The 24,717-nt window shown below is 34.3% G+C and overlaps 2 protein-coding genes across 3 annotated transcripts; one reads left to right on the top strand and one right to left on the bottom strand.

The window, feature by feature from the left end:
• Nucleotides 1-1,117: 1,117 nt before the first annotated feature.
• Alh (coiled coil domain containing protein Alhambra) lies at nucleotides 1,118-15,077 on the bottom strand. The gene is made up of 14 exons (XM_070301042.1): nucleotides 14,414-15,077; nucleotides 14,259-14,338; nucleotides 13,991-14,155; nucleotides 13,699-13,896; nucleotides 12,932-13,624; nucleotides 11,398-11,732; nucleotides 9,030-9,479; nucleotides 8,756-8,939; nucleotides 8,471-8,669; nucleotides 8,036-8,188; nucleotides 7,670-7,934; nucleotides 7,472-7,597; nucleotides 7,237-7,389; nucleotides 1,118-6,470 (listed from the first exon to the last, which is right to left on the bottom strand). Exons 1-13 carry the CDS (start codon nucleotides 14,520-14,522, stop codon nucleotides 7,239-7,241), a joined length of 3,108 nt encoding a protein of 1,035 aa, XP_070157143.1. The 5' UTR covers nucleotides 14,523-15,077; the 3' UTR covers nucleotides 1,118-6,470; nucleotides 7,237-7,238.
• A 495-nt stretch (nucleotides 15,078-15,572) lies between these two features.
• Nucleotides 15,573-23,950, top strand: LOC138936354 (uncharacterized). 2 transcript variants are annotated; one of them, XM_070301693.1, is made up of 3 exons: nucleotides 15,573-15,634; nucleotides 21,610-21,898; nucleotides 22,537-23,950. In XM_070301693.1, exons 2-3 carry the CDS (start codon nucleotides 21,626-21,628, stop codon nucleotides 23,026-23,028), a joined length of 765 nt encoding a protein of 254 aa, XP_070157794.1. In that variant the 5' UTR covers nucleotides 15,573-15,634; nucleotides 21,610-21,625; the 3' UTR covers nucleotides 23,029-23,950. The 2 variants fall into 2 exon arrangements, with proteins under 2 accessions (XP_070157794.1, XP_070157793.1); XM_070301692.1 differs by lacking the exon at nucleotides 15,573-15,634 and adding an exon at nucleotides 20,720-20,804.
• The last annotated feature ends 767 nt before the right edge of the window (nucleotides 23,951-24,717 follow it).

Here is a 24,717-nt window from a genome sequence, read left to right as displayed (position 1 = left end):
ATATTTTAGAGATAACACTTTTATTAATCAATTATATAGTCTCCATTCTTTTCTACAATGGTTTTCCAACCATCTATAAGCTTGTCGATTCCATTTTTGAAGAAAGAAATTGGTTTTTCTTGAAAAAAGTTTGTAAGGTGGTTTTCGACAGCTTCCTCGGAATTGAGATTCTTGCCATTTAAACTATTCTGCAAAGACCGGAATAGATAAAAATCTGAAGGCGCAATATCTGGAGAATATGGCGGGTGCTACAGAATTTCCTATTGCGACTCCTGCAGTTTTCCTGCAGCTTATTCCTTTCAGTCAGGAGATGCGGTACCCACGTATCAAGCTTGGAAATGTATGCAAGCTTTTTTAAATGACGAAAAGCGGTTGAATTATCGATGTTCATCCTCTCAGCAATATCCTCAGTTGTAATCCTTGGGTTTCTTTCCACTAAGGCATGCACAATGTCATCATCAATGCCAGAAGGCCGTCCAGAGCGGGGTTGATCCTCCATGTTGAAATCACCATTTCGAAATCTGCCAAACCACTTTTTGACTGTTCGGAGAGCAGGAGCGCGGTCCAAATAAACGCTTTGAATATTTTTTTGTGCAATCCCAACACTCACGCCTTTCCGAAATTCATATAGCATTACATGCCGCAAATGCACCTTTTCGTTCTCCATTTTTAATGATTTCTCATATGCATAAATGGACTTATCTGAACAATATCTGACGCTAAATTGACATAAGACAACGTCATCTATTCGGTGTAAGCAACAATTACCACACGAAAACAATAGAACTCCGCCATGCAATAACTTAATGCCATCTATGAAAATTGGGCACGAACTTATGCAATCATCCAATACTTGTTAGATAATTATTAATTATTAACAGTGTATGGCCGAAAAATATATAAGATTTATGCGATAGAGGAAAATATATAAAACAAGCAAGAATATTATATAATAATTAATATCAATAATTCAATAAATAGATATTTATTTTACATTAACTGTATACTGTCGAATCTTGTTGGAAAAAAAAAAGATTAGATTGCGCAGAAGACAAAGAAACTTGCATGAAGATTGTCGAAGCAAAACAGGATTGTATCGGACAACTTGTATCACATGTGATCATTTAGTCTTTTTTTATTATATGCGTCGTATGCACAATTATATTACAAAATCGTATCGCTTAGTGTTTACATTCCTCGCTCCAATTGTCTATACAGAAGAGACAAGATTTCTGGAACGAGATAAAACCGTGTATTCGTTATATATAAAAAAGTCCATAATTCGTAAAATTCATTTCATATATAGAGATACTTTACAAATCATAAATTTGTCTTTTCGATTCGTCATATCGTTCGTCTATCAGAAAGTGGTCCTCATTATTGACGACTATTTACATCATCTTTTTCATCACGAGTGCAATAAAAAAGAGCGATCAGCCTTTTCTCGCGTTAGAATATTCTGTTTCTCTTTCTATTTCTCGTTCGGAAATATTAATGAAACTTTACTGAACACTTTGTTTCGGAATATGAATTACGATTCGCGCACATGCACGTGGGAATGAAAAGTTATCTTTCCAGATTCTATTCCTGCACACAGCGAATCCATATCGGCTCACATGCAAAAGAAAATGAGATTCACAATCTTCGAAGAGTGCGACATTCTTTTCTGTTTTTTCTTTTCATAGTAAAATAACACCTAGCGATTAAAAGTACAATGACATGTAATCGCGATACTAGAATATCATTCGGGATCACGTCCTTTACATGTGTAATTATGAAAAGCGCAAGTATTTATTTTTGCAGTAACAAAAAACTGCGGTATAAAAAAATCGAATATAAATTTGACATAGGGCTTTACGAGAGTCACAGATTTTTATAATATTATAATATAATTATTATATATCAATCAATATATGTATCTTGTCGATAGAACGACAATGATAAAAAATCTACAATGTCTCTCTTATTTTTCTTCTCTTTCTAATTAAAAATTACAAATCAAGTCCACGATAAGCACCGATATCTACGTTCCTAAATGCGAATGATACGCAATAAAGCTATTCTAAACACATAATCGATTCTTGCGAGAGTGTACATATAATTATATATATAAATTATTTACGAGCGAATGTCTAATAGAAAATTAATAGGATAAGCAAAGCTTATCTCTAAAAACTCGTGAGAGGAAATGGGAAAACGTTTCTTCCTCTTTTAAATTTCACGAGAGAACACGAGACGGAGAAATTTAAGAAAGTATCGTAGGAAAGTGTGACAATTTATTTGGTAAAAGTGTCCATTATACATGAGATTTAATCGCATCGCTCTTAGAGAGATAAGATCTTATCTACGAAAGTAAAATCTACACGCACGATCGTTAACATCGATGTGACCCCCAATGATGTGAATTCTGTATACAGAACGCGATCTTCTCCATGTCGTCGGAGAAGGCTTTGGATACGAAACGAAAATTACTTAATTAATTTACGTTCTCGGTCGCGAGAGCCCGATTCTTTTCGGATGATTAGGAACACAATTGTTTTCTTTGTACCTCTGATACTTGGAGATTGAACACAGAAACGCAGACAATCGAACTTTGTTTTTTTTTTTTTTTTTTTGCCTCTTACACTTGGCAGAAATGACGCGATATGACGATAAGTAACTCACCGAGAAGTAAATGATGGACGAAGAGGGAAAAAGAAGCTTCACCGACTCTCTCACTTGTATATACACACACACACACACACACGCACGCATACACACACACATGACGACGACGACTACGACCATGATGATGATGACGACTCTTATCCGAGTCAATGACTAAATAGATGTGCAAATAGCCTTTTCTTGCGTCGTGATATCACGCCGAGTTTATTTTTCTACGTTCTACGCATACGCTTTGACATAAGCCGCCTAAGGAATCGAGAAGTTCAATGATTCGATTGAAAAAATTTGGCACGATTAGCTGTGAAAAAATATCATCGTACTGTTTTCTCTGTAACCTCGTTTTTTTTTCTTTTTTGTCTTTGCTAGGATATCGTACAACTGTTATTCCACGCTGCATTTATTTCCTGTAATATCGCCTCGCGCGTATCGTATATATAATATCCCCTAACAATATACAGTCGACATTACTATACTGATAATGCATAAAATACTCTTTAGTAGTATAAACGCGATGTCTCGTGTCTCCACATTACACTTTTCTTTTTTTCGTTTTTCTTTCTTTTTAGAAATCCTAGCGAACTTTCGACAAGGTCGTCAATTATGAAATTCACCAAATCAGTACGAGCAATATGCAGTTTGGAACTCGATACTTCTTATCATAAATTCTTGAAGAGCTATGAACAGCTGTTTAGAGTAGATTAGATTTTCATACGAATTATAAATGACAGAAACTTGTATTTATTAAGTGATAATTTTAAATGCATGTAATGAAGGAGAAAAGGCGCTTCGTAATCGATTACAAATACAAGAAATGAATTATGTTCCGTTCAACTATTTCGTGTAACCAGGCTTCGTAATAAACTTGTGTTTAAATAAGAAATTAAAAAAAAAAAAAAATGGCACAGCATTAATCGTGGCTCCCAAGAATACATGATAATTCGACAACTATATTATATCATGTCGTACTCCCGCGGCACAATCGACGTCCACAAGGAAAAGTCGGCAGAATTTTGCGCAATAAACTGATTCTCCCTGAGTGGTGATAAGCTATTCTGTAGGTTTGGTGTTTTCATGTCTACCTCCCGCATCCCACCTCTTTTACCATCTCGAATATTATACAATATTACTTTTTCTTTTATCATACAGTTTTTAAGCCTAGATTCCTTAATTAGAGTTTTCTCTTTCGCTTAAAAATCCTGCGTTTCTAATCTCTAATCGAACTTACAAATTTAGTCGAGAGTATAATCGATTCCCTTATTTATCTTATTATCCCTTAACCACCCCTTTTTAACACGTTCGGGCTGATGTGAGCTAATACTTTTACGTAAAATACATTATATTAAACATTTTTTTTTTTTCCGGTAAAAGGAAGGAGGAAAAAATGTGATTACCTCGATCTCTCGATTTAGAACATCGCGTCGTATTACGATAACGATAAAGAACACAATGCGGTAAATGTCAGTCAATCCTTAATTCTTCAAAATTTTCTCTTCCGAGCAATTTCTCTCTGGTGCCGTTCAATCGGCAAACGATACATATCATGATCACTGAAAGGTGGTTTAGGGAAAATTTCAGTTTTGTACGATGAATTCGAATATACGTATGTGTATATCATATCATAGTTCGTTCAACTAGTTTCTTTGCGAGGCTGAAATCTCGTACTATGCTCGTAACCACGGTGCAAAAATAAAGTGACAGCATAAAACGTATTATCCTGCGAGTGTATAAACTCCTTTCACTTTTGTTTGACGTCTGCAAATACTATGCCATATTTCAATTTTACAATTTCAACGACACGAGGAGATATTTTCCTGTGTGAGTGAATTGTCGAGCCGACGATTCTTATCAATATCTTTTTTCTTCCTTTTTTTACAACTGCGTCGTTTTACGTTGCATGTCATTTTGTGATTTCGCATATGTATCACATGCAAATTTCCTCGTCGATTTATCAAAACTTGCTACTTTATGTTATATACCGTAGCCTTTGAGCAGAATATCTTATATATTCTCTTACAAAGTCTTATTTTCTAAAATGTTCTCTACTGTACCGTCCAGTACTTTTGATTTTTGCGATTTGCATGCACATGGCATTGCTCGCTCTCAGAAATTATAAACAATGGCGTGAATAGAAAAATTTAACGCTATCTTCACAAAACGCAGCACAAAACGGATTAACTTCAATTCTGATATACAACTCATATACATCGTTCTTAAGGAATCATATTTCTGCTTTCATACAATCATTTGTCCCATACTTTACAGGATTACAGCCGAATGTCCGTATAGCGACGCGCCGTATTAAGATCTTGTCTGTTTCATGAATTAACTACATACTCGTAAAATGATGTTCTTCTTCAATTCTTCGCTTTCCCACTTACATTTACCGCTAATAGAGTGAAAAGGAGAAAGAAGAACAGAGTGTGTAATGTTTTTATTCTAATTCCGCGCATATGTTGTTATAGAAAAAAATGTAAATCGAGGGAAGACTTCATAATAAGAATAGTATTTGGTCCCGACGAGTTCGCAATACAGACAGTCGACTGTACTCGCGCATTTTGTATTGTGACCAATACATACACATGTACATATATAAAATGTGTATTGCAAGTATTCACAAGTTTTTGCATTAACAAGATTTATGCCATGGTTCGATCTTGTTTTTTTCGTTACATCCTCAAAGAATATTTTAAGCACAAAATCCGGTTACAAAAGAGATGGAAAAAAAGTAATTTATTTTTTCATTATAAAATAAAATTCCAAGCTGCTGCATGTATGTATCTCAGAATATTGCAAATACACTATATTTTTATAGACAAATTGACAAACAGAATTAATTCAAGTTATTTAACATTTCACAATAATCAGACTTTAATATATAAATTTTACTATATAAACAACAAGTCAATTTAAAATATATTTTATATATGTGTGTATATTAAAAAAAAAAAGTAATAATATTGATTGTAGAGTTATTGCCATTAAAATGCAATCAAATTATTTAATTATTAATTTAATAATCATCAATAGAATGTTGTGTGTCTAATCCACAGATCAAACAATGACACAATACTTCTGTTTGCATTCCTTCGAGAATTTTTGCAGCAATGCTGATGGGAAGTGATATCAATTAAATCCGTCGGATTTTGAATAGATTTGAATGAAAATGGGATAGAGAAAGGCAAATGAAATGTGTATTGAACAAAACGATCATGCGTTCGCTAGAGAATATCGAATTGCGATCAACCTACTTCACAGCTCTTGTTGGCGAAAGGCAGTGCTCGTCTTGTACATTTGAATATTCTCAGTTTTTCTTTACGCATAAGATTAGAATATACATTAAATATTAGCTTTGAAATAGGTTGCACTCAATATCATCATTGTCGTATAATACACGCGCTGCGATACATCTCAACGGTGGTACGCTAAAAATATGAAAGCTGTATTATAAGTAAAGCAGCTTTAAAGTTGCGGAATATAATATCCGAATGTATAATATCTAGTGTGTACAATATCCGAATTATCAGATACAATCGGCAAACGCATCGAAATCGATAGTAGCACAATGATTTAGTTTCTTTCCATTTCGTTCTGGAATTACTCGTGTTTTTCATTTAATATTTTTCTCTATTAATTTTTCGAAAAATTTCATGTACATATCCTTTTATCGCACCACCAGAAATACATGCAGTTTCACCGTCATTAGAGAATGTACATATACTGTATTATTGCTATTTAACGCGATAGGTTAACTTACAGTCTAAGATTTGTACATCTGTGGATTTGCTGTTCACATATGATGATGCCTATAAAGACAGATAAAAAATATGTCTCAAATGTATGCCTAACCATGATTAAGGAAAAAAAAAAAAAAAAAAAAAAAAAAAAAATATATATATATATATATAATTAAGATTTAATTAAGAATAAATTTTATTGTAATCAAGTTTTAATAATAATGGATTTTAATAAATGTTATGAGGAATTGTCTTTTTAATTTCAGAAAAATCTGTGAGACTAATCTTCCTAACTGCTGCTTCGTTTTAAGTTGCATTATTTTTTTAACGTCACTATAAATTCTAATTTAGCCTCCAATATATTGACAGTTGCAATGTTCATATAAGTCGCATAAAACCGTGTATATAAAAGTACAAGTTAAAACAAAATGGTTAAAGAATAATATTATATATCGGATTCAATGAATACGTGAACACGTAATGAGATCCATAAATCTCTATCGGATATATGCAAAGATTTGTACAGCGCATATATATGATCGGATATACAACAATTTTAGGATATATCGTGGAAAGATATAAAGATATACAAATCCAGATGTATGTTTGTACATTGTAAACTGCAATTGACATTACTAGAATGAAGATATTTAAAAAACGATTACCGATAAACGTGGCATAGAAAATGTATATCAGTCAATATTTCGTGAAGAAGCGCAGTTAGGTCTCTCTTGTAATGAGATTGACTTCTTTGATGTTCGACAATGGCATACGCGGCAATGAAAACATCATTAATAATTAAGATATGCGGCTGCCATATTGTATTGGTATCTACCTTCAGCTGGGTTTACCCGGTGGCCCGTGGCTGGTCGGCGAAGGTCCGTGCGGATGGAGATTGTGAACGCCGCCTACTTGATTGCCGGTGAGACTGGACATGGTGGGCTGATACATCGACGGCATATAATTATTCGATGATTGGGAAGCTGACCTAGTGATTAATAATAAACATTATATATGAAAAATATATCTGGACAATCGAAAATGATCAAAATGAAGATACTGTTTTTCACCTCGGCACTCCACGTAGAGGATCCGGTGTGACAGACGAATTACGCACCACGCCGGAAGTATTTGCCGGCGCCGGCGATACTATATTGCTCGAACCTTGAAGGTATCCACCTCCGGCTGGACTATGCCTATTTCATTTAAGAGTAAACTTGAATCTCAATTATATCAATAATATTCCATGAAGAGAACCAACGTGTTACCTAATTGTCGGGCTTGGTTGCGGCGCAACTAATGATCCACGATGCTGATATTGAGAGAGAGAAGCCGCTGCGGGTGGGGAGGGATCTGGCGGCAAACCATTTTCCAATGTCGTCGGATGATTGCTGGAACCGGAGTGAGGCATATACGCGTTGTTCACTCGCGGTTCGCGATTCGATCTAGGTACCGGAGCCGGAGCGCCAGGTGGCACTTCCGAGTGCGAGACATTAGGATGAGATGGATTCACTGTGGGATGTATATTATTCACTGAAAATATAATTAAGATATATGGTAAATGTGCTTCATATAAATGTGATTCGTATAAATAAAATATAAAAAAATATCATAAAATGGCTAATCTAACTAACCTGGATGTGAACTAGGCTGAGTTGTCAACGGAATAGCGAGTCTAGCATTCACAGCCAATAAATGGTCTCTCCTCTGTAGGAGATTATTTACATGTTCCTCTAGCCTAAGATTCTCAGCTCTCAATTGATGTAGGCAGGAAAGCAGGGATGCAACTGCAACAGATTTCCATAATGTTGCTGGTTTATTCTACTTAAGTGTAGAACGCATATTTTACGTTAAAAGACCAAAGCACGCATGTCAAAAATATCAAATTAAAAAAAATAATTATATAGAAAAAAAAAAAAAGATTTTGTTACAAGATAAAAATATAATGAAAAGCATGTCATGCAGGTTTTTCTGTAAAAAATAACTTTTTATACAAGGTAAAAGCGCGAACTCTGCTCCTCATTAAACCCATGCAATTGTAAGCGAATTTTTTCTCGTTATATACTCACTATCAAAATGTTGAGCTTGCTCCATTAGAAATTGACTTCCCTGCTCCCATTGTCTTTCTAGAAGCTGATCCAGTGTCTGCGGAATTGTTCCACCACCCAGAGTCCCACTAGGACCAGGTGTAGGATTCGTACTATTGCTGTTTGTGGAGAAAACCGAGGTAAACGAAGTAGGCGGTCCACCCGGTTGGCTAGATCGTATCTGTTCATAAAAAACGCATCGAATATATAGCATGTAATAAGATTTACACATTGCCTTGAATTTGATAATAATTTTCGATCACGTACAGATGCAATTACTCGACTGTGTAACTGCGGTCCAACCAAGTTTGTACTGGAGTTACTTGCTTCTGTAAAAATAGAATGGGCCTCGAGTTCTTGCGAAAGTGTATCTGACATCTTTTGCGCCATCGTCGAAGTAGGGTTCAACTGATTTCCTAGCATATGCGGTGCACTGACTCCATTTTGAAATCTAAAAACAGAAAGAAAAGATAAAAAGATTACAATTATATATTGCATTTATTTGATCGATAAGTTCTTTGGATCTGGTTGCAAATCTTACAATTTTATATTATTCTCTTCCTTTATTGCGGTAAGAGCGGTCGGTGTAGTCGATGCAGATGGAATAGGTGTGGATACAGCAGCTTTTCTCTTTCGTTTACTAGTATTACTACTCATACTCTCCGATCCAGGACTGCTAGGCGGTGACTCCTTGACCGTCGGTCCCATAATGTTTGCGGGGCCTGTGCCACTTACACTGCTGAAGTGTCCAAAAGTGGCTGCGGGGCCTTGAATTATTGATGGCACCGAGGTCACTGGAGCCACCGTGATGGCGGGTGGAGGGGTTTGATGATTACTTCTCGCGCCCCTCTTAGACGTCGCCACAATTGCGGTGCTGGATACAGAAGTTACGACTGACGAGGCCGTCTGTGATTGCGGCAGTGATCCTTGGCTATTGGACGAGCCACGCTTTGGTTTACGAGACTTCTCTTGCTTATCTGATGATTGGGAACTGAAAAGTAATATTTCAAATAATTACTATGATTGCTATAAAAAAATGCACGAAACTGACATGTTTTCCTTTACGATGGAAACTATTAATTACCTTATACACACACATAGAATTAAAATTAACAATCAATATTAATGGCGCGGAAATTTTTAACGTACGATTAGAAATTATATGATAAAATTCCCAGACAAATAATCGTCTCCAATGACACAATGATAAAGAGAGTAAGATCAACGCACACTGAGGTGGAATACCGCGGCGAAGTGGCATTTACAGTGTCACGTTACACCTTTTCGTCGTTCGTTGCCTTTGAGGCATCTCGCCGAAGCGAAAACAAACATAACCTTGATCTCTCTTATTCGCCACAATTCGAGATTCCACGTTAACGTAGTCACGAGTGCGTTCAACAGTGCCCGCGACGTCTCTCCTCCTCTTCGTCGCGCCGAACTTATGACGCGATGTGCGATTATTGTAACGCAGCTATTCGCGCGATGCAATTATTATGCAGCGCGCGCCGAATGACCTCGAGTGAACTATTGTGCTCAATACATAGGTTGACTACTGTTATAAACACACTCCATCCTTCATATTGCATTCTCGATCCAACGTTCGAACATAGCGACACGCCAAGTGTCAAGACGCGCTTTATATCCGACACGCGCGTTTACACTCGGCCGGACGGGGATTTTCGGAAAAATCGTACGCTCGATCTGGCGTTTGGGAAGAGGTTAGAACCAGCCACCTTGTTTACCAGTCGCACCCGCCATTTTGAAAACGATCCACGATACTCGACTGAAGTTGCATGCGCCTACAACTTCTTCGGGTGCACTTGCACTCGCACTTGCAACTCGATGCACTTCACGACACTCACTGCGTGCGACATACTTTTGTTGCATTCATCACTATTTTATATAAATTTTATTATCGAAAATAAATTCAATGTCCAACTAATGGGACAATAATTATAATAGTTATAATTATAATTATGACAATAATTATAACAGAGCAATAATAAAGATGTATCTTTTCTATTCTTCTCATTTATATTTTAATTTAATTAAATGTGAATAAATTATATACAGGGTGGTCCTCGTAACGGTCGCCACGATTTTTAAGGCACTTACAATAATCTGACATAAAAAAGTTTCAAACAAAAGTTGTGTGGCTTCAAGGGGGCCATAAGATGGTGACAATGATTTGACCTTGGAAAATCATTTGAAGGTCGTGTGAAGGTCAACTTTAAAATCTTAAATGGAAACCCCCATTTTTTATTTAGTATTCTTGTAGCTGACATCGAGAGCTTTCCAAAACACTATAACAAAGTATTTTTTTATTAAGTACTTTTTGAGTTATTTTATATTTTTTTATATTTTTTATATTTTTTTATATTATTTTATTTTTTATATCAAAATATGTCAGATTAACATATAAAATAACTCAAAAAGTACTGAATAAAAAAATAGTTTATTATAGTGTTTTGGAAAGCTCTCGAGGCAAGCTACAAGAATACTAAATAAAAAATGGGGGTTTCTATTTAAGATTTTAAAGTTGACCTTCACGTGACCTTCAAATGATTTTCCAAGGTCAAATCATTGCCAGCATCTTATGGCCCCCTTGAAGCCACACAACTTTTGTTTGAAACTTTTTTATGTCAGATTATTGTAAGTGCCTAAAAATCGTGGCGACCGTTACGAGGACCACCCTGTATATTGATATAATCTTTTCGCTGGAAATTCTCCACTTGTAGTTAAATTTCACACAATAAAGCTTCAAAGTATTTACGTTTGTAATTATACATAAAATCGTATATCAATTTCAGTTCTACTTGTGACGCACCTTACAACACACTCATAACTTAAAGTCAGTTTTTGATGACAAAATAATTTTTTTTAATCGTGCTTCGATAGCAAAAACTTACCGAGATCGTTTCGTTGGAGCTTCCTCGACGGCGAATCTCTCGGTGGTCACCATCGCGCTGGATCGCAGCTCCGCATTGGCGGCCGTGGTGATTATACTCTGCTGCAGTTGTTGATATATCGTCGGCGCGCTCGTCACCACACTCTGGACTGTGTTGGCGAGCGAGGTGGCGGTCAACGGCACGGAGACGACGATGCTGTTCGACGTAGTCGTCGGCGACTGAGTGACGATCGAGGAGGACTGGGACTGCGTCACCGTCATTATCACAGGTGTAGTGGTTGCCTCTATCGCGACCGGTGTATTCGACGACGATTGAATTATACTCTCCACTTTCGTCTGCAATCGAAAGCGATAAATAAGACGCTATAACTACATTCCATATATTTTAATTGGTACAAGTTTCTTAAAGATACCTAAAATTCAAGAGGCGATTTGATAAAATTCTCCCATTGACTTAATCGACGATTAATTAAATTGCCTACAGCAAAAAAATTTCAAACTCTAATTATAATTCATTGTCTTTAATTTAATCTTTCTTTTCCTAGATCAAATAATAACAAAAAGAAATTATTAATTCTTATTATTAACAGAATGATTAATGCGATATAATTATATTAATCACTTTGTTCTTGTTAGAACGCCTCGATTTTCTCATTGGAATAAATCTTTTTCCAAATAACACATGCCGAATGTAAACGTATTTTATATTCCTAGGTTTGCATTTACATTCTATGCAGAATTTATTGGATTTTTCATTTTTTCAATATTATGATTACTTTATATAGATATGACTAACTAAAAACTCGGCAAAACAAACACTTGTGATCAGAACAATGTAAAAAAAATTCGACAGCATTGAAAACTTTCAACAGAGATCTGTACGTAATGTCTATATAAAAAGCAAAGTAATAAATGTTTATCTATTTTTGTAACTTAATATATATTTAAATCTAATTTTGTAGAGAGAGAGAGTTTCAAATTTTCTGTTTTTCATTCATTATTCTTTTACTTTTAATTTCATAACGTTATTAAACTCCAAAATTTTAACGTAAATTTTTAACTATATATATGAATATTCTAGAGGTGTGACAATTTAAGAAAATTGGAAAAGATTGTTGTAAACCTGTGACAATTATCCTATGTAATTATCCACAACCTATAGTTAAGAGTGGACTTTGATAAGCGCAAATTTAATATTGTCGTGAATATTGTGGCAAGTTACTCAAATTAATATCAATTATTAATGTTTTTGAGAATCACAATTGACACACGGATATCTCTATATAAGACGAATAATGAAATCAGCAAGATATATAGTATTATATTTGGTATCTTTTATTTATATCATGTGTTCTGATTGCTAGTTCAATATCAAAACTCTGTTGTATCAGAATTATCGGCGAGTTTTAAAATATAATTTATTATGAGACTCTTCCTTCTCAATACAAGGATTAAAATAAATTAAATAAATTAAATAATTCCAATCCTTTCAAGTTTAAAAATTTAAGCAATTTAAAATAACGAAAAACTTTTACCTTCTTCGATTTTTCTGGTTCCGTTGTTGTACTTAAACTCGTGGCTTCGGTGATTGTTGGTTGCACATTGTTACTTGGGACAGTTGGGACAGTTTGTTGCACAACAGTACTAACAGCTACCACGACTGATCCGCTAGTCTCCGAGCTGGCCGATTGATTCGAGTTCTCATTTCCTATCACAGTCGGCGTACGAGCTCCGGTCTTCCTCTTCTTGCTAGTGTGGCTCGATGTCTTATTAGAGGTCGACGAGTTGGACTTTCCTTGACCGCCAATATTCTTATGCACTGCATTCGAATTGCCACCACTCGTTTTCATCGCGGAAGCGACTGCCGCCGTGGCGACAGTGGTAACGGTGACAGTACCGTCGTGTCCAAACACGCTCTCCGACTGCGTAACAATGGTCTCGACAAAGTTAGATGTCGTAAACTTGCTGGAACTCGTGGAATTATCTTTAGGCGTATTACGACCGCTACCACTGCTCTTGTCGTCCGTGATGCCATTTATCTCTAAACTGGGACTAGCATTTGATTTACTTTTAGAATTCGCGGTGGACTTGGAACTCAAGCTCTTCCGCTTGCCGCTTGACGATTTTATCGGCGTCTCCGCCTCCTTCTCCGGCGACGAGTCCGACGAACCGTTATCGGCGGGTATCGGCTTGTACGGCGGTATTGTCTTTACATTACCGCCCTTTTTCTTAAAATTAATCGTTCATATTAGCTAACAAGCTCTCAAGAAAAGCGTAATACTCAAGTGCATAAATTACTGACCAATTTTGAATAATGATGCTGGCAATATCCACAATATTTGACATTATCAAGATAATTGCCAGCTTCCTCGCAAAGTAAGCCCAGAGCCTGTGCACAGGTGACATGAAATTGTTGCCTGCAGCCCGTTTTGTTACACTGCATGCAGGCTCCCACGTTTGCTCTGCTACCTCTACCTTGTTCCTCGCAAATGTAGCATATCTGAAATCATTTAATGTATTGTATATAACGCGACATTGATAAAAAACTAATTTCTTTTTCTGCCAAATCTGTAATATCGAAATTAAACATTTACCTTGCTGAATCTTTCTGAAGGAATAAGATGCAATATGATTGGTTCCATTGTAGTCACGTTACCGAATCGAACTTCTGGGATATAAAGAGCGCACACAACATGCGCCCATCCAGCCTGATCCGTTCTCTTAAGGGCTCCATCACGACTCGGACATAATTCACAGCGCTATAGAAATCACATCTCAAATAATACATCTCGATAAAAATATTTATAATCTATCATAATAAATAAAGAAATATCTAATGGTTTGTCATAAAAAAATGCATACCACCCGAGCACTGCGTTCTTGGGACTCGCATTTCCTGCAATACCAGGGTCCTGTTGGTACAGTGACAATGCCGTAACACGCTGGAAAAACAATAAAGTTTTCATTACAAACAATCGACAATGGGGGACACTCCAGCTTCCTCAAAGTACAAGTACCTTGATGCACGGCAACGGTGCAACCCTGTCCATCGCAATACACCAACGGATTCTCTGTCCAACCCCTCTCGTCAGAACACACGCAGCACCCTCCGAGCATCTCCTTCATGCTGTGCCCCAAGCAATTCGGAAGACGAGACTAGCATGAGGAGCTAGGCGTGGGACCGCGAGTGTTGTCTACGTGGAGCGGACGGGCTCGTCTCGTGCGCGTCGCACGATCGCATCTTGGCGACGAACGCGGCGTCAACCCGGCGACAACACCACACTCTCTCTCTCTCTCTCTCTCTCTTGTCGGCGCTATCTCCTCCCCCCCGATGGCGACGGACCCGCCGCTAGGACCACGCACCTCCCCGGGTACGACACGGACCACCGCGAGGCGCGATACGCGTGGTCGGGTAATGCAACAATGAGGAACAGGAGCAACGTTCCCCCGCGGATCACGCTACCGCGAGCGAACACGCGGGGCGTCGTACTTACGGTCGCGTCTGGGGGAAAACGCGCGTCGTTCGCGAACGGTCGCGAGGGGATCGCCGATGTCGCGGGTACGTGCGATTCGTACGCGGGGGGCACGCTCGAAACGTGTTCGGACGGTTTGTGTTATTTACGACGGCGCTCTATTTGTTTCGTTGGGCGGCCATCTTATTTTTTGCCTGTCGCGCGCGAGCCGCGCACGCGCAGCGCCGCCGAAGGAAGCGTTCGCAATTCTCCAGGCTCCGCGGAACGCGATTGGCCGAGCGATACTCGCGGAAGAATTCACCCTACGTCCGATATCCAATGGGAGAATACGTTTCCTAGGAACATTGGAATTTGCCTTCTCTATGGACGAAGATTTTCAAATACAACCTAGTTAGATATATGCATGTACATATCAACTGTATCGACTAATGAAAAGATGTTGTTCATAGGAACATTCTCTATCGTGGTAGAATGCGAATCGACGAATGCTTCGAGAATACGAGAGATCTTTCCTCTCACTCGAAAATTGCACAGTACAAAATTGAAAATCCCGCAAATATTTAAACAAGATAGAGAATTCCCCGATGATAATTATAAATAAACGGCGCAGATACGCAAAGATATTATTGCGGCATAGTTACAAGAGAGCTGTTCTCTTCGTGAACTCACGAAAAGCAATCGATTATTACTAACGAAGTATGACAGTTCGTGCCAAACCAGCGGAACGATTCTCGCGTTTTCGACTCGTTTCATATCTATCATCTCGTAAGTAATTTGAATTCTTTGTTCATCGTAAAAAAATATTCGTAATAATAATTAATAAAAAAAATATTAATGTTTATTGCGTAATATTTTTCATGATATTTTTCACTTATATTTTTTTACTTTTATATAAAATTCATATTATACGCGGATTTTATAACGTGCATTCATGTATTTCCGTATAGTGGTGACAAAATTAACTTAATATAGTAAAAATAGATTTAACGTGTAAGCAGACTTTAATAATTAAGAAAAAAATTAATATTTCTCTTTATAAAGATTCTGTTAAAATATTATTGATAGTATATAAGTTTGATATGTTTTAATAAGAAATTATTTAACGAAATTATATTTTGTCATTTATCAACACTTTGTATCGAAAATGATCGATTCAAAATTTTTAGACAAAATGGAATATTTTATATTTTTAGATATAACATTTTATTGAAAAAAATAATTATTATTTTCAGGAATTGTTATATAAAAAGGAATGTGTAGAACGTATGGGTGGAAATTTTTTTTTTCACTCGTGCTATCAAGTCGCATGTCATCGTGCATCGATTCTTGTCTCGATCGTTCGTGCAACATTATCGTTTCGTAATGCGAGCGTATTTTTCTGCATCGAGCCGAAATCCGAGACCTTCAATCGGGCACTGATTTCGTTCTCCATGTGACTTCTTGGATAAAATTAATTCCTCATCCGCGATGGAGATCTTTTATTTTCAATTGTCAAGAGACGAGAATTTTTGAATTGTCAGTTGACGAGAGACGGAGAGAGGAGATACTCGTGTTACTGCACTGTGCAAAGTGTAAGGAAAACTGTATAATTTTCCGCTTTCGTTTATCAAAACGGAAATATAGGCAAGAAATGTTTTGGGAAATCTCAATAGACACTAATGCAAGACGAGAACTGAAATGGTCATTTCGTACAATTTATTCGAAGAAATTCGAGCGATTTAGACAACTACCCAGATAGCACAAAACATCCTCAGGATCATCCTGAATATGTCCAGGACGGTTCAGGACATTTGTAGGATGTTTTAAGATATTATTATAAATATATTTATAAAAATTTAATATGCATACATAATTATTTTTAGTTGTGTCGGCTATTTAATATAATTTAGAAATCTTAAGTATTATAATAAGTATTAATGTCTTATAAATGTCCACTGGATAACCCCTGGATGTCTGTAGGATATATCTGCCCTGTCTATTATATTGGATGTCTTTTGGATTTCTAGAGGACATATACATGTGCAATTAATTGTTAACATTAATTACGTTTAATATTAATAATTGAATTTGATGCGCATATTTTCATATATCCAAAATTATTATTTATTTAATATTTTATGAGAAATGTTACTGTTCGCAACATTCCAAAAACTTTACAAACAATAGTATTCAACCGCTAGTTCGTTTGTTTACTGCTATGCGACACGCGAACTCGTATATTGAGATATGGTCATGAGAATTATATAAAGCTTGCAAAGAGCAACTGACAGGAAATTACAAATGTAATTATTTTCTATCAGTTCAATTTCTGATGCAATCCCAACATAGGGAATTCAGATATTGGATTGTTTAAAAAATATTACACAACTCAAACCCGGGAGCCAAACCTAAAATATTCATGCACAGCACGAAAGCCTCAAATATTGAAGAACGGTGAACTATTTTTAATATTAGATTTTTAATATTGGCAGTAAATAACAAAACATAATTTTAATTCATATTCAAATTTTAAAATTTGCTCCTTGAAATATACGAAAAATATTTCTAACATATCCTATAAAAATCCTTAGGATGTTCCACAGGATCTCCCTGGATTATCCAGAGGTTAATATACGGCTATCATTTATTCTTCCTCAGGACACCCAGAGGAGATCTGAGGATTACAATGGGATATCCTGAGGATATCCTACATGTATATCCTGGATGCCCTTTGGACATCCTTGTGCTGTCTGGGTAAAGATTCGACTTGAAAAAAAATGTAGGTGCGATATTTTCAAAATTGCACATATGATTCCAACACAACATATTTCAACATTTCGAAAATGTTTTTTTTTTTTTAATATTTTATAAGTTTTTAATATAAAATTTTACACTACATATGGTTTATGTGAGAATTATTGATGAGACGTAAAAAATTGTTTTTTGCAATTTTTATTTCTTAATAATATTCAATTTATCAAGATCTCTTTTATTCGCACTCTTTTACAGAATCGTCTTTGTATCAAGTCTTCAATCGCTGAAAAAGATTCTGTCATTCGCAAGTTAATTATCAGATTTACATAAGGATAATGAGAGTTACGTGTAATAACGTGATCACACACGATGATCGCTGTGAAAGATTGATTTTCTTAAAAACGGTGGATCGCGACTTTCGAATGATGACCGAGACAATTCGTCGAGATTCGTCTCACGAGACGTGCGATTCTAAATATATCCATCATATTTTCACTCCCCTCGTGGCCTCGTGCGATTATTGACGCATATATGATACGAATGAGATGACTCTACCTGGTATGACGTTTTATTTCATCTTCTTATTGCGCATTTAATACTCTGTATCAACAGCCATTATTTCGCGTTCATCTATAATAAAAATTTAAGGAATTTTTTTAAATAGTAAAAGGAAGGAATAATAAAGGAATGTTAAAGAAACGTATATAATATGAAATATATAATGCCATATTACTTTTTACGAATAAATATTTTTTGTTCCTAAAATATCTGGCTAAACTCTTTATCAATATATTCTATTAAATTGTATTGATAAAAAAATGTCAAATGCGAATACAGATCCGTAAATGCCTTCTTTCCGAGTATAAATATCGAGTCTTTTCAAGTATAAATATATATAAATATATTATAACAAAAATTTTCAATGAAAATTGTCAAGATTAAAATGTTAATAGAATAGAATAGATAGAAATAAAATTAAAATAGAAAGATTTTATTAAAAGTTTATAGACAAAGATTATCTAACAAGACAAACTAAAATATATATCCGCTTGATCCAATCAATTATTAATAATATTCTCTCATATACTTTTCGTTAAAATATCATTTTTAATATTTTTAAATGTCAACATGGAAAATTATTGTACATTCGCGAATGTATATTTATATGATATTTTTTTATCCGTATGCGATATATAGAATACGATAATAAAATTTAATCAAACATTTTTGTGTGATTTTATTATTAATGTAACGTTATTATACTGGGTGGTACCATTTTAATCCATCCAGTCGAATATCTCAAAAACCAAGCCCGGAAAAGAAAAATGTTTCAAACAAGAGTTATGTGGCTTCAAGGGGGCCATAAGATGGTGACAATAATTTGACCTTGGAAAATCATTTGAAGGTCACGTGAAGGTCAACTTTAAAATCTTAAATAGAAACCCCCATTTTTTATTTAGTATTCTTGTAGCTTGCCTCGAGAGCTTTCCAAAACACTATAACAAAGTATTTTTTTATTAAGTACTTTTTGAGTTATTTTATATTTTAATCTGACATATTTTGATATAAAAAATTAAATATCTCGTAAAATATTTAGTTTTTGATAATCTTACCGTAATGCTTCTATGTACAGAATAATGAGACAAATCAATTAGTATAAAAAAAAATTGTTTTTAAGAAAATTATTTACAATGTATTTTTTTAAACAATTATTTGTTTTTTTTTTGGCACTAATTAATTTGTCTTATTATTCTACACAGAAATATTACGGTAAAATTATCGAAAACTGAATATTTTACGAAATATCTTATTTTTTATATCAAAATATGTCAGATTAAAATATAAAATAACTCAAAAAGTACTTAATAAAAAGATACTTTATTATAGTGTTTTGGAAAACTCTCGATGTCAGCTACAAGAATACTATATAAAAAATGGGGATTTCCATTTAAAATTCTAATGTTGATCTTCACATGACCTTCAAATGATTTTCCAAGGTCAAATCATTGTCACCATCTTATGGCCCCCTTGAAGCCACATAACTCTTGTTTGAAACATTTTTCTCTTCCGGGCTTAGTTTTTGAGATATTCGACTGGATGGATTAAAATGGGCCACCCAGTATATACGGATAAATATACATTTTCTCTTTCCGCGCATTCTTAATTGCATTTTGTCCGTGCTGTTACGAAATATGTAATATTCCAGTTAAGTTTAAGGAGGATACTTCGCTTGCGTATCTAATCACTTCTCAAGAGAGCAGTCCGTGTCATAAAAAAAAAAAAAAAAATCTACAAACCAGTCGAAAACAAACGGATGTAACGCGTTTATATTGCAATCACAATGAATGATTATGTATATTCATCAAATCGAAGTCAATGTTCGTGTAATGATAATTAACTGCTATAAAAAATACTGCGTAAACATAGAAATAGTGCAGAAAGAGAGAACGTAATACAGTGTGACCTTTTACCAAGACTGAATGTTATTGTGCGATACATTGCATAGCGTGTGTTTGGGTGCTATATCAATGTATGCGTAAAATACTGTATCAATTATCAGGACTGTACTTATCTACAAGCATATTGGAGGCTCTCCAATAGCATTATTATAAAAAATCATAACTTTTATACTTTTTAAATAAAATATATATTGAATGTATGTGTATATATATATATATATATATATATATATATATATATATATATATATATATATAAACACGTATAAAAAAAAATCAAGAAAAAATAAAAAATCATACATACAAACATGTATTAAGAAAGAATAAAAGATCATTTTTTTTTTATTTTGTCGTTAACTATGTCATAAAATGTCATGATTAATAACTTTACAAAATTACACACAAAGCAATAATTGTAGATGTGATGTCATGTATAAATGTTTACTTTTATACATAAAATACACAATCTGAAAAACTATTTGTATATTATTTGTGCACTGTTTTATATTGTTTATATTTTACATTATTATTAAATAATAAATTTCGTTATAATAATTTATTATATATACTTATTTTTGAATATCTATCTAAATTCATATACTCTAACTGGATTTAATAAAGTAGTCCACGCGGTCCCAAGATAAGTACAGCATTGCGATAAGCTGTACGAATATGTTTATCGTCGATAACTGCTCAGTATATAACGGACAGTCATCGTGCTAAGATCTTTTCATAAACATGAGGTATTATCCCGCATATTTTTAAGAATTTTATATTGACATTTAGCGTATTACCTGTTTATTATTATCTGTCTAGTGTGCGTATCATATCTTTGACATATATCGAATGGCATCAATAAAAACAATTATAGAAAAAAATTCTAAATATTTTCCAATCATAATTATTTTTCAATACTTTATCGTGATTTTATTTTTTATACATTTATATAAAATAATATTTAATGTGCAAAAATTAAATTTGATAATATATACAAATGTTAGTGAAATATATTTGAATTTTACCATTTTATGTAAAAATACGCATGCTTATGCAATCGCTATTAAGACCAATTATTATTATTACACCCACATTTACGAGCAGTAATTGCAATATAATAAGTATGCAATTGTCTGTTGAATTGCAACAGGAACACGTCATTTTGTCTTGCTATTCAAAAATATAGACAATATTTCTGAAATATTATATTTTTCATTTGCACAATATTTTTTAGCGATTAGTTGTATGTATATGTGTGAGTAATTAAGTGTATATATATGTTCTCGAAACTTTTTAAAGCGTCTAAGTGCGATTGGCAATTTGAGTAGCAAATAAGCAATTAGTATTCTGTAATCAAAAAGTTTTCTGTTTCTAAAAATACAATGTGCAATTAGCAGCGTTAAGAAAATAAATATAAATTTTTTTATTTAAATGATAATATAACGATATATTTCATCGATTTCTTAAAATAGTTTAATTATATTTAATTTTGGTGAATTTCGTTTCTCGAAACAATCATTACGTACGATTGAGATCATGTTTGTTTTCTAGCAAAACACGCAAAAGGATGCCCTCCTATCGACCTTGGGGCTCGACGGAGGACGGTCGGATAGAATTTGAATCTTTAACAGACGAGACCTTGGAAGGTGCACTCAACGTGATGAGGAAGAGCTTCTTCGTCTACGAGTCTGTGTCTAAAGCCGTGGACTTGAATTCTGAACCAGGAGCATGCGAGGAAATTGAAGAACTTTGTTTGAATGCGGCTAAGGACGGTGTCAGCGTAGTGGCTATCGATATCACCAGTAACGAGGTTGTTGGCGTCTGCTTCAACAAAATTCAAGTGAGCGAATATATCTATTTTATTTTTTCAAGCTCTTTTTATTAGGTGTAGAAATAAGTTTCCGCCGTTTTTTATCAAAAATTGGGCATTTATTGTGAAAGAACGGAACTTAATGTTTTGAGTCACTCCCAATGTAAGTGCAAGTTCTTAAACTTTTGAAACCACTCACGACAACTTGTTTCACTTAAGGCAGCCTCGCCATATGCTTCTACAAGCAATCGATACGCTTCAGCTGCAGATTTCTTCAAATTGAAGAAGTAAATCAAAAGTTCCCGCAAATGACGCTTATTCGGCTCAAAACTCGACATTTTCGCACCCAAAAGAATATATTATACTGATAAAAAATCACTAATATTTTAAGGTTATGTTATTGACTGATGTCCAATCTTACGATAAGGACGTTTTACATCTGACAATTTTAACCATAACTTACTGGTGGCGCCAACTTTTGTCAAACGGCGGAAACTTATTTGTACACCTAATATATAAAAAATTAATTTAAAAATTTAAGTTTCTCTAAATACATTTTGTTAAAAAAATTCACTTTAATAGTGATATAATTTTGATAGTATAAAAACTTTGCAATACAAAATTATTTAATAAGTGTTTCTAGATTAATACATTTTCCGATCTCCCAGGTATCCGACAGCAGCTCGGAGAAAAGCTACTTTGAGAGTTTCAGCGATAACTGCCGATATAAATCATCCAAGGCTTTGGTGGACTTTATGATAAACGTAGATTCGAAGATAAATCTCTTCAAGCATTACAATGTCAGTTGCATCCTCGAACTCATGTTCCTGGCGACTCATCCCGCTTACGGAAAACGACGAATAGGTGAGCTGCTAATCATGTCATCGTTAGAGCTTGGCAAGGAACTGAGACGCGGCAAAAATGTGAGGACACCTGTCACGATACACGGTAACGACGAGTTGACAAACGTCGACAAGAAGCCAACCTTGGCTTCCGCGATTATGTCGTCCAAGTACTCGCAACGAATCACCGTGAAACTCCATTTCGATCAATTGATGGAAATTTCCTACGACAAATTCGAATTCGACGGTAAGAAGTTCAACGAGAAAATAGACCAGGAACACCAAAAATGCGTCTTAGTGGCCAAGAGACTCGCGTAGTCGATAATCGCGCTATTCTAGCATTTCTGGTAGACAAAAATCATGACTTTGTTATATCTATGCATTGGCTTTCCGACCATCTCTCACTATGTCGAATTTTCATCTCATACATTTAAAAAATTATATATAATATAGTATATAAAAATATGATACAATAATATGCATTTATAATGCTTATGTGCAATATAATCTCATAAGTGTACAATAAAATCAAATTTTGTACAAGACCTCAAAATGTGCGTTATATAAGCGATAGAAAACTTATGTTAGCGAAGCATAGACATCATTTATCTGCATCTTCAGAATGCATAAAAGGGTCAATGGATGATTCACCTCTCGAATATTTTCGTCCAAGAGATATCTTGCAGCAAGATACTAAAAGAACTAGAGCGCGAACGAGACATAACACTTTTCTAAACTGAAAAGTTATTTAAATATCTAATCAGATGTTCGTCATCTGTTGAATATATTAACAAAGTTGCAATATCATCTCGCATTTATTTTTCTTATCAACCTTAATATTTTTCACGCGCAAAGAAATATTTTTTTTTTAAATCAAAAACTTTCTGATAAAGAGCTAAAATGCAATATGAGTTATTAGATTTGAAGGAACTTTCATGCAAAATTCTAATGTAAAATAATTTATCTAGCCGCTCTTGTTATTTAAAAAAAAATATTCATATTTTATGTCCGATTTCGAGAAAACAACAACTTATATGCGATTGAAACGAAATTTTCTCGAGAAAGATTTTCTGTAATATATATAATAAGAATAATTGTATATTAATTAGAAAAAAATGTTTCAGGCGATCGAAAAATATGTTACATTTTATAATATATGCAACTCGTTTAATAAAACTGTGTTATAAAATGTTACATTTGCATGTAAATACATGAAAATACATCGCAATGGATGGATAAATTGATTGCGCATTGATGTTACTTGAATAGGTCGCTAGTAATGACGATAATGTACCGGAACAAAAGTAAGATAATGTTCAAAAGAGATATTCTATGACATCGCATACATTAGAAATATAGTCAAACGCGAGGAGGAAAAATATGTCAGACTACAAGATCTCATGCATGCGATGGCAATAATCGTAGAATTAGTTGCACATTTTACAAAATTACATAATGCGTTATATAAAGAGTACTTTTATCATTATTTACCGAAATCAATGCAGCATCGGCGGTTTTATAAAGTTATATAATGTTACGAGTGCGATGAAATATAATTTAAATATTATTCAAATATTGAAAAATTCATTGAATATAAATTATTTTCTATTTTTTTCAATAATTCTACAACTTTTTTTTCTCATATCTCTTCTTTAACCGAATCACTACTAAATATATTAAACAGATCAATTAATTTATAACTTTTTTTTCTGTGCGATTAATATATTAATATCAATATTATATCGAATATTACTTTATCAAGAAATAGATCAATATCTTCGATAAGATATTACATATAATTAAAATGAATGTTAATTATTAAGTAAAATAAAAATTGTAAAATTAATAAATCAGAATCTCCGATCAGTGTCGGCTATTTAATATAATGGAGAAATCTTAAGTATTATAATAAGTATTAATGTCCTATAAATGTCCATTGGATAACCCCTGGATGTCTGTAGGATATATCTGCCCTGTCTATTATATTGGATGTCTTTTGGATTTCCA

The sequence above is a fragment of the Polyergus mexicanus genome, unplaced genomic scaffold (assembly GCF_030449975.1).
Source record: "Polyergus mexicanus isolate NDT 795.1 unplaced genomic scaffold, iyPolMexi1.0 SCAF_9, whole genome shotgun sequence".
Classification (NCBI taxonomy): Eukaryota; Metazoa; Arthropoda; class Insecta; order Hymenoptera; family Formicidae; genus Polyergus; species Polyergus mexicanus.
The sequence above is the reverse complement of the archived record's forward strand: the minus strand, read 5'-3'. Positions and strand labels throughout refer to the sequence as shown.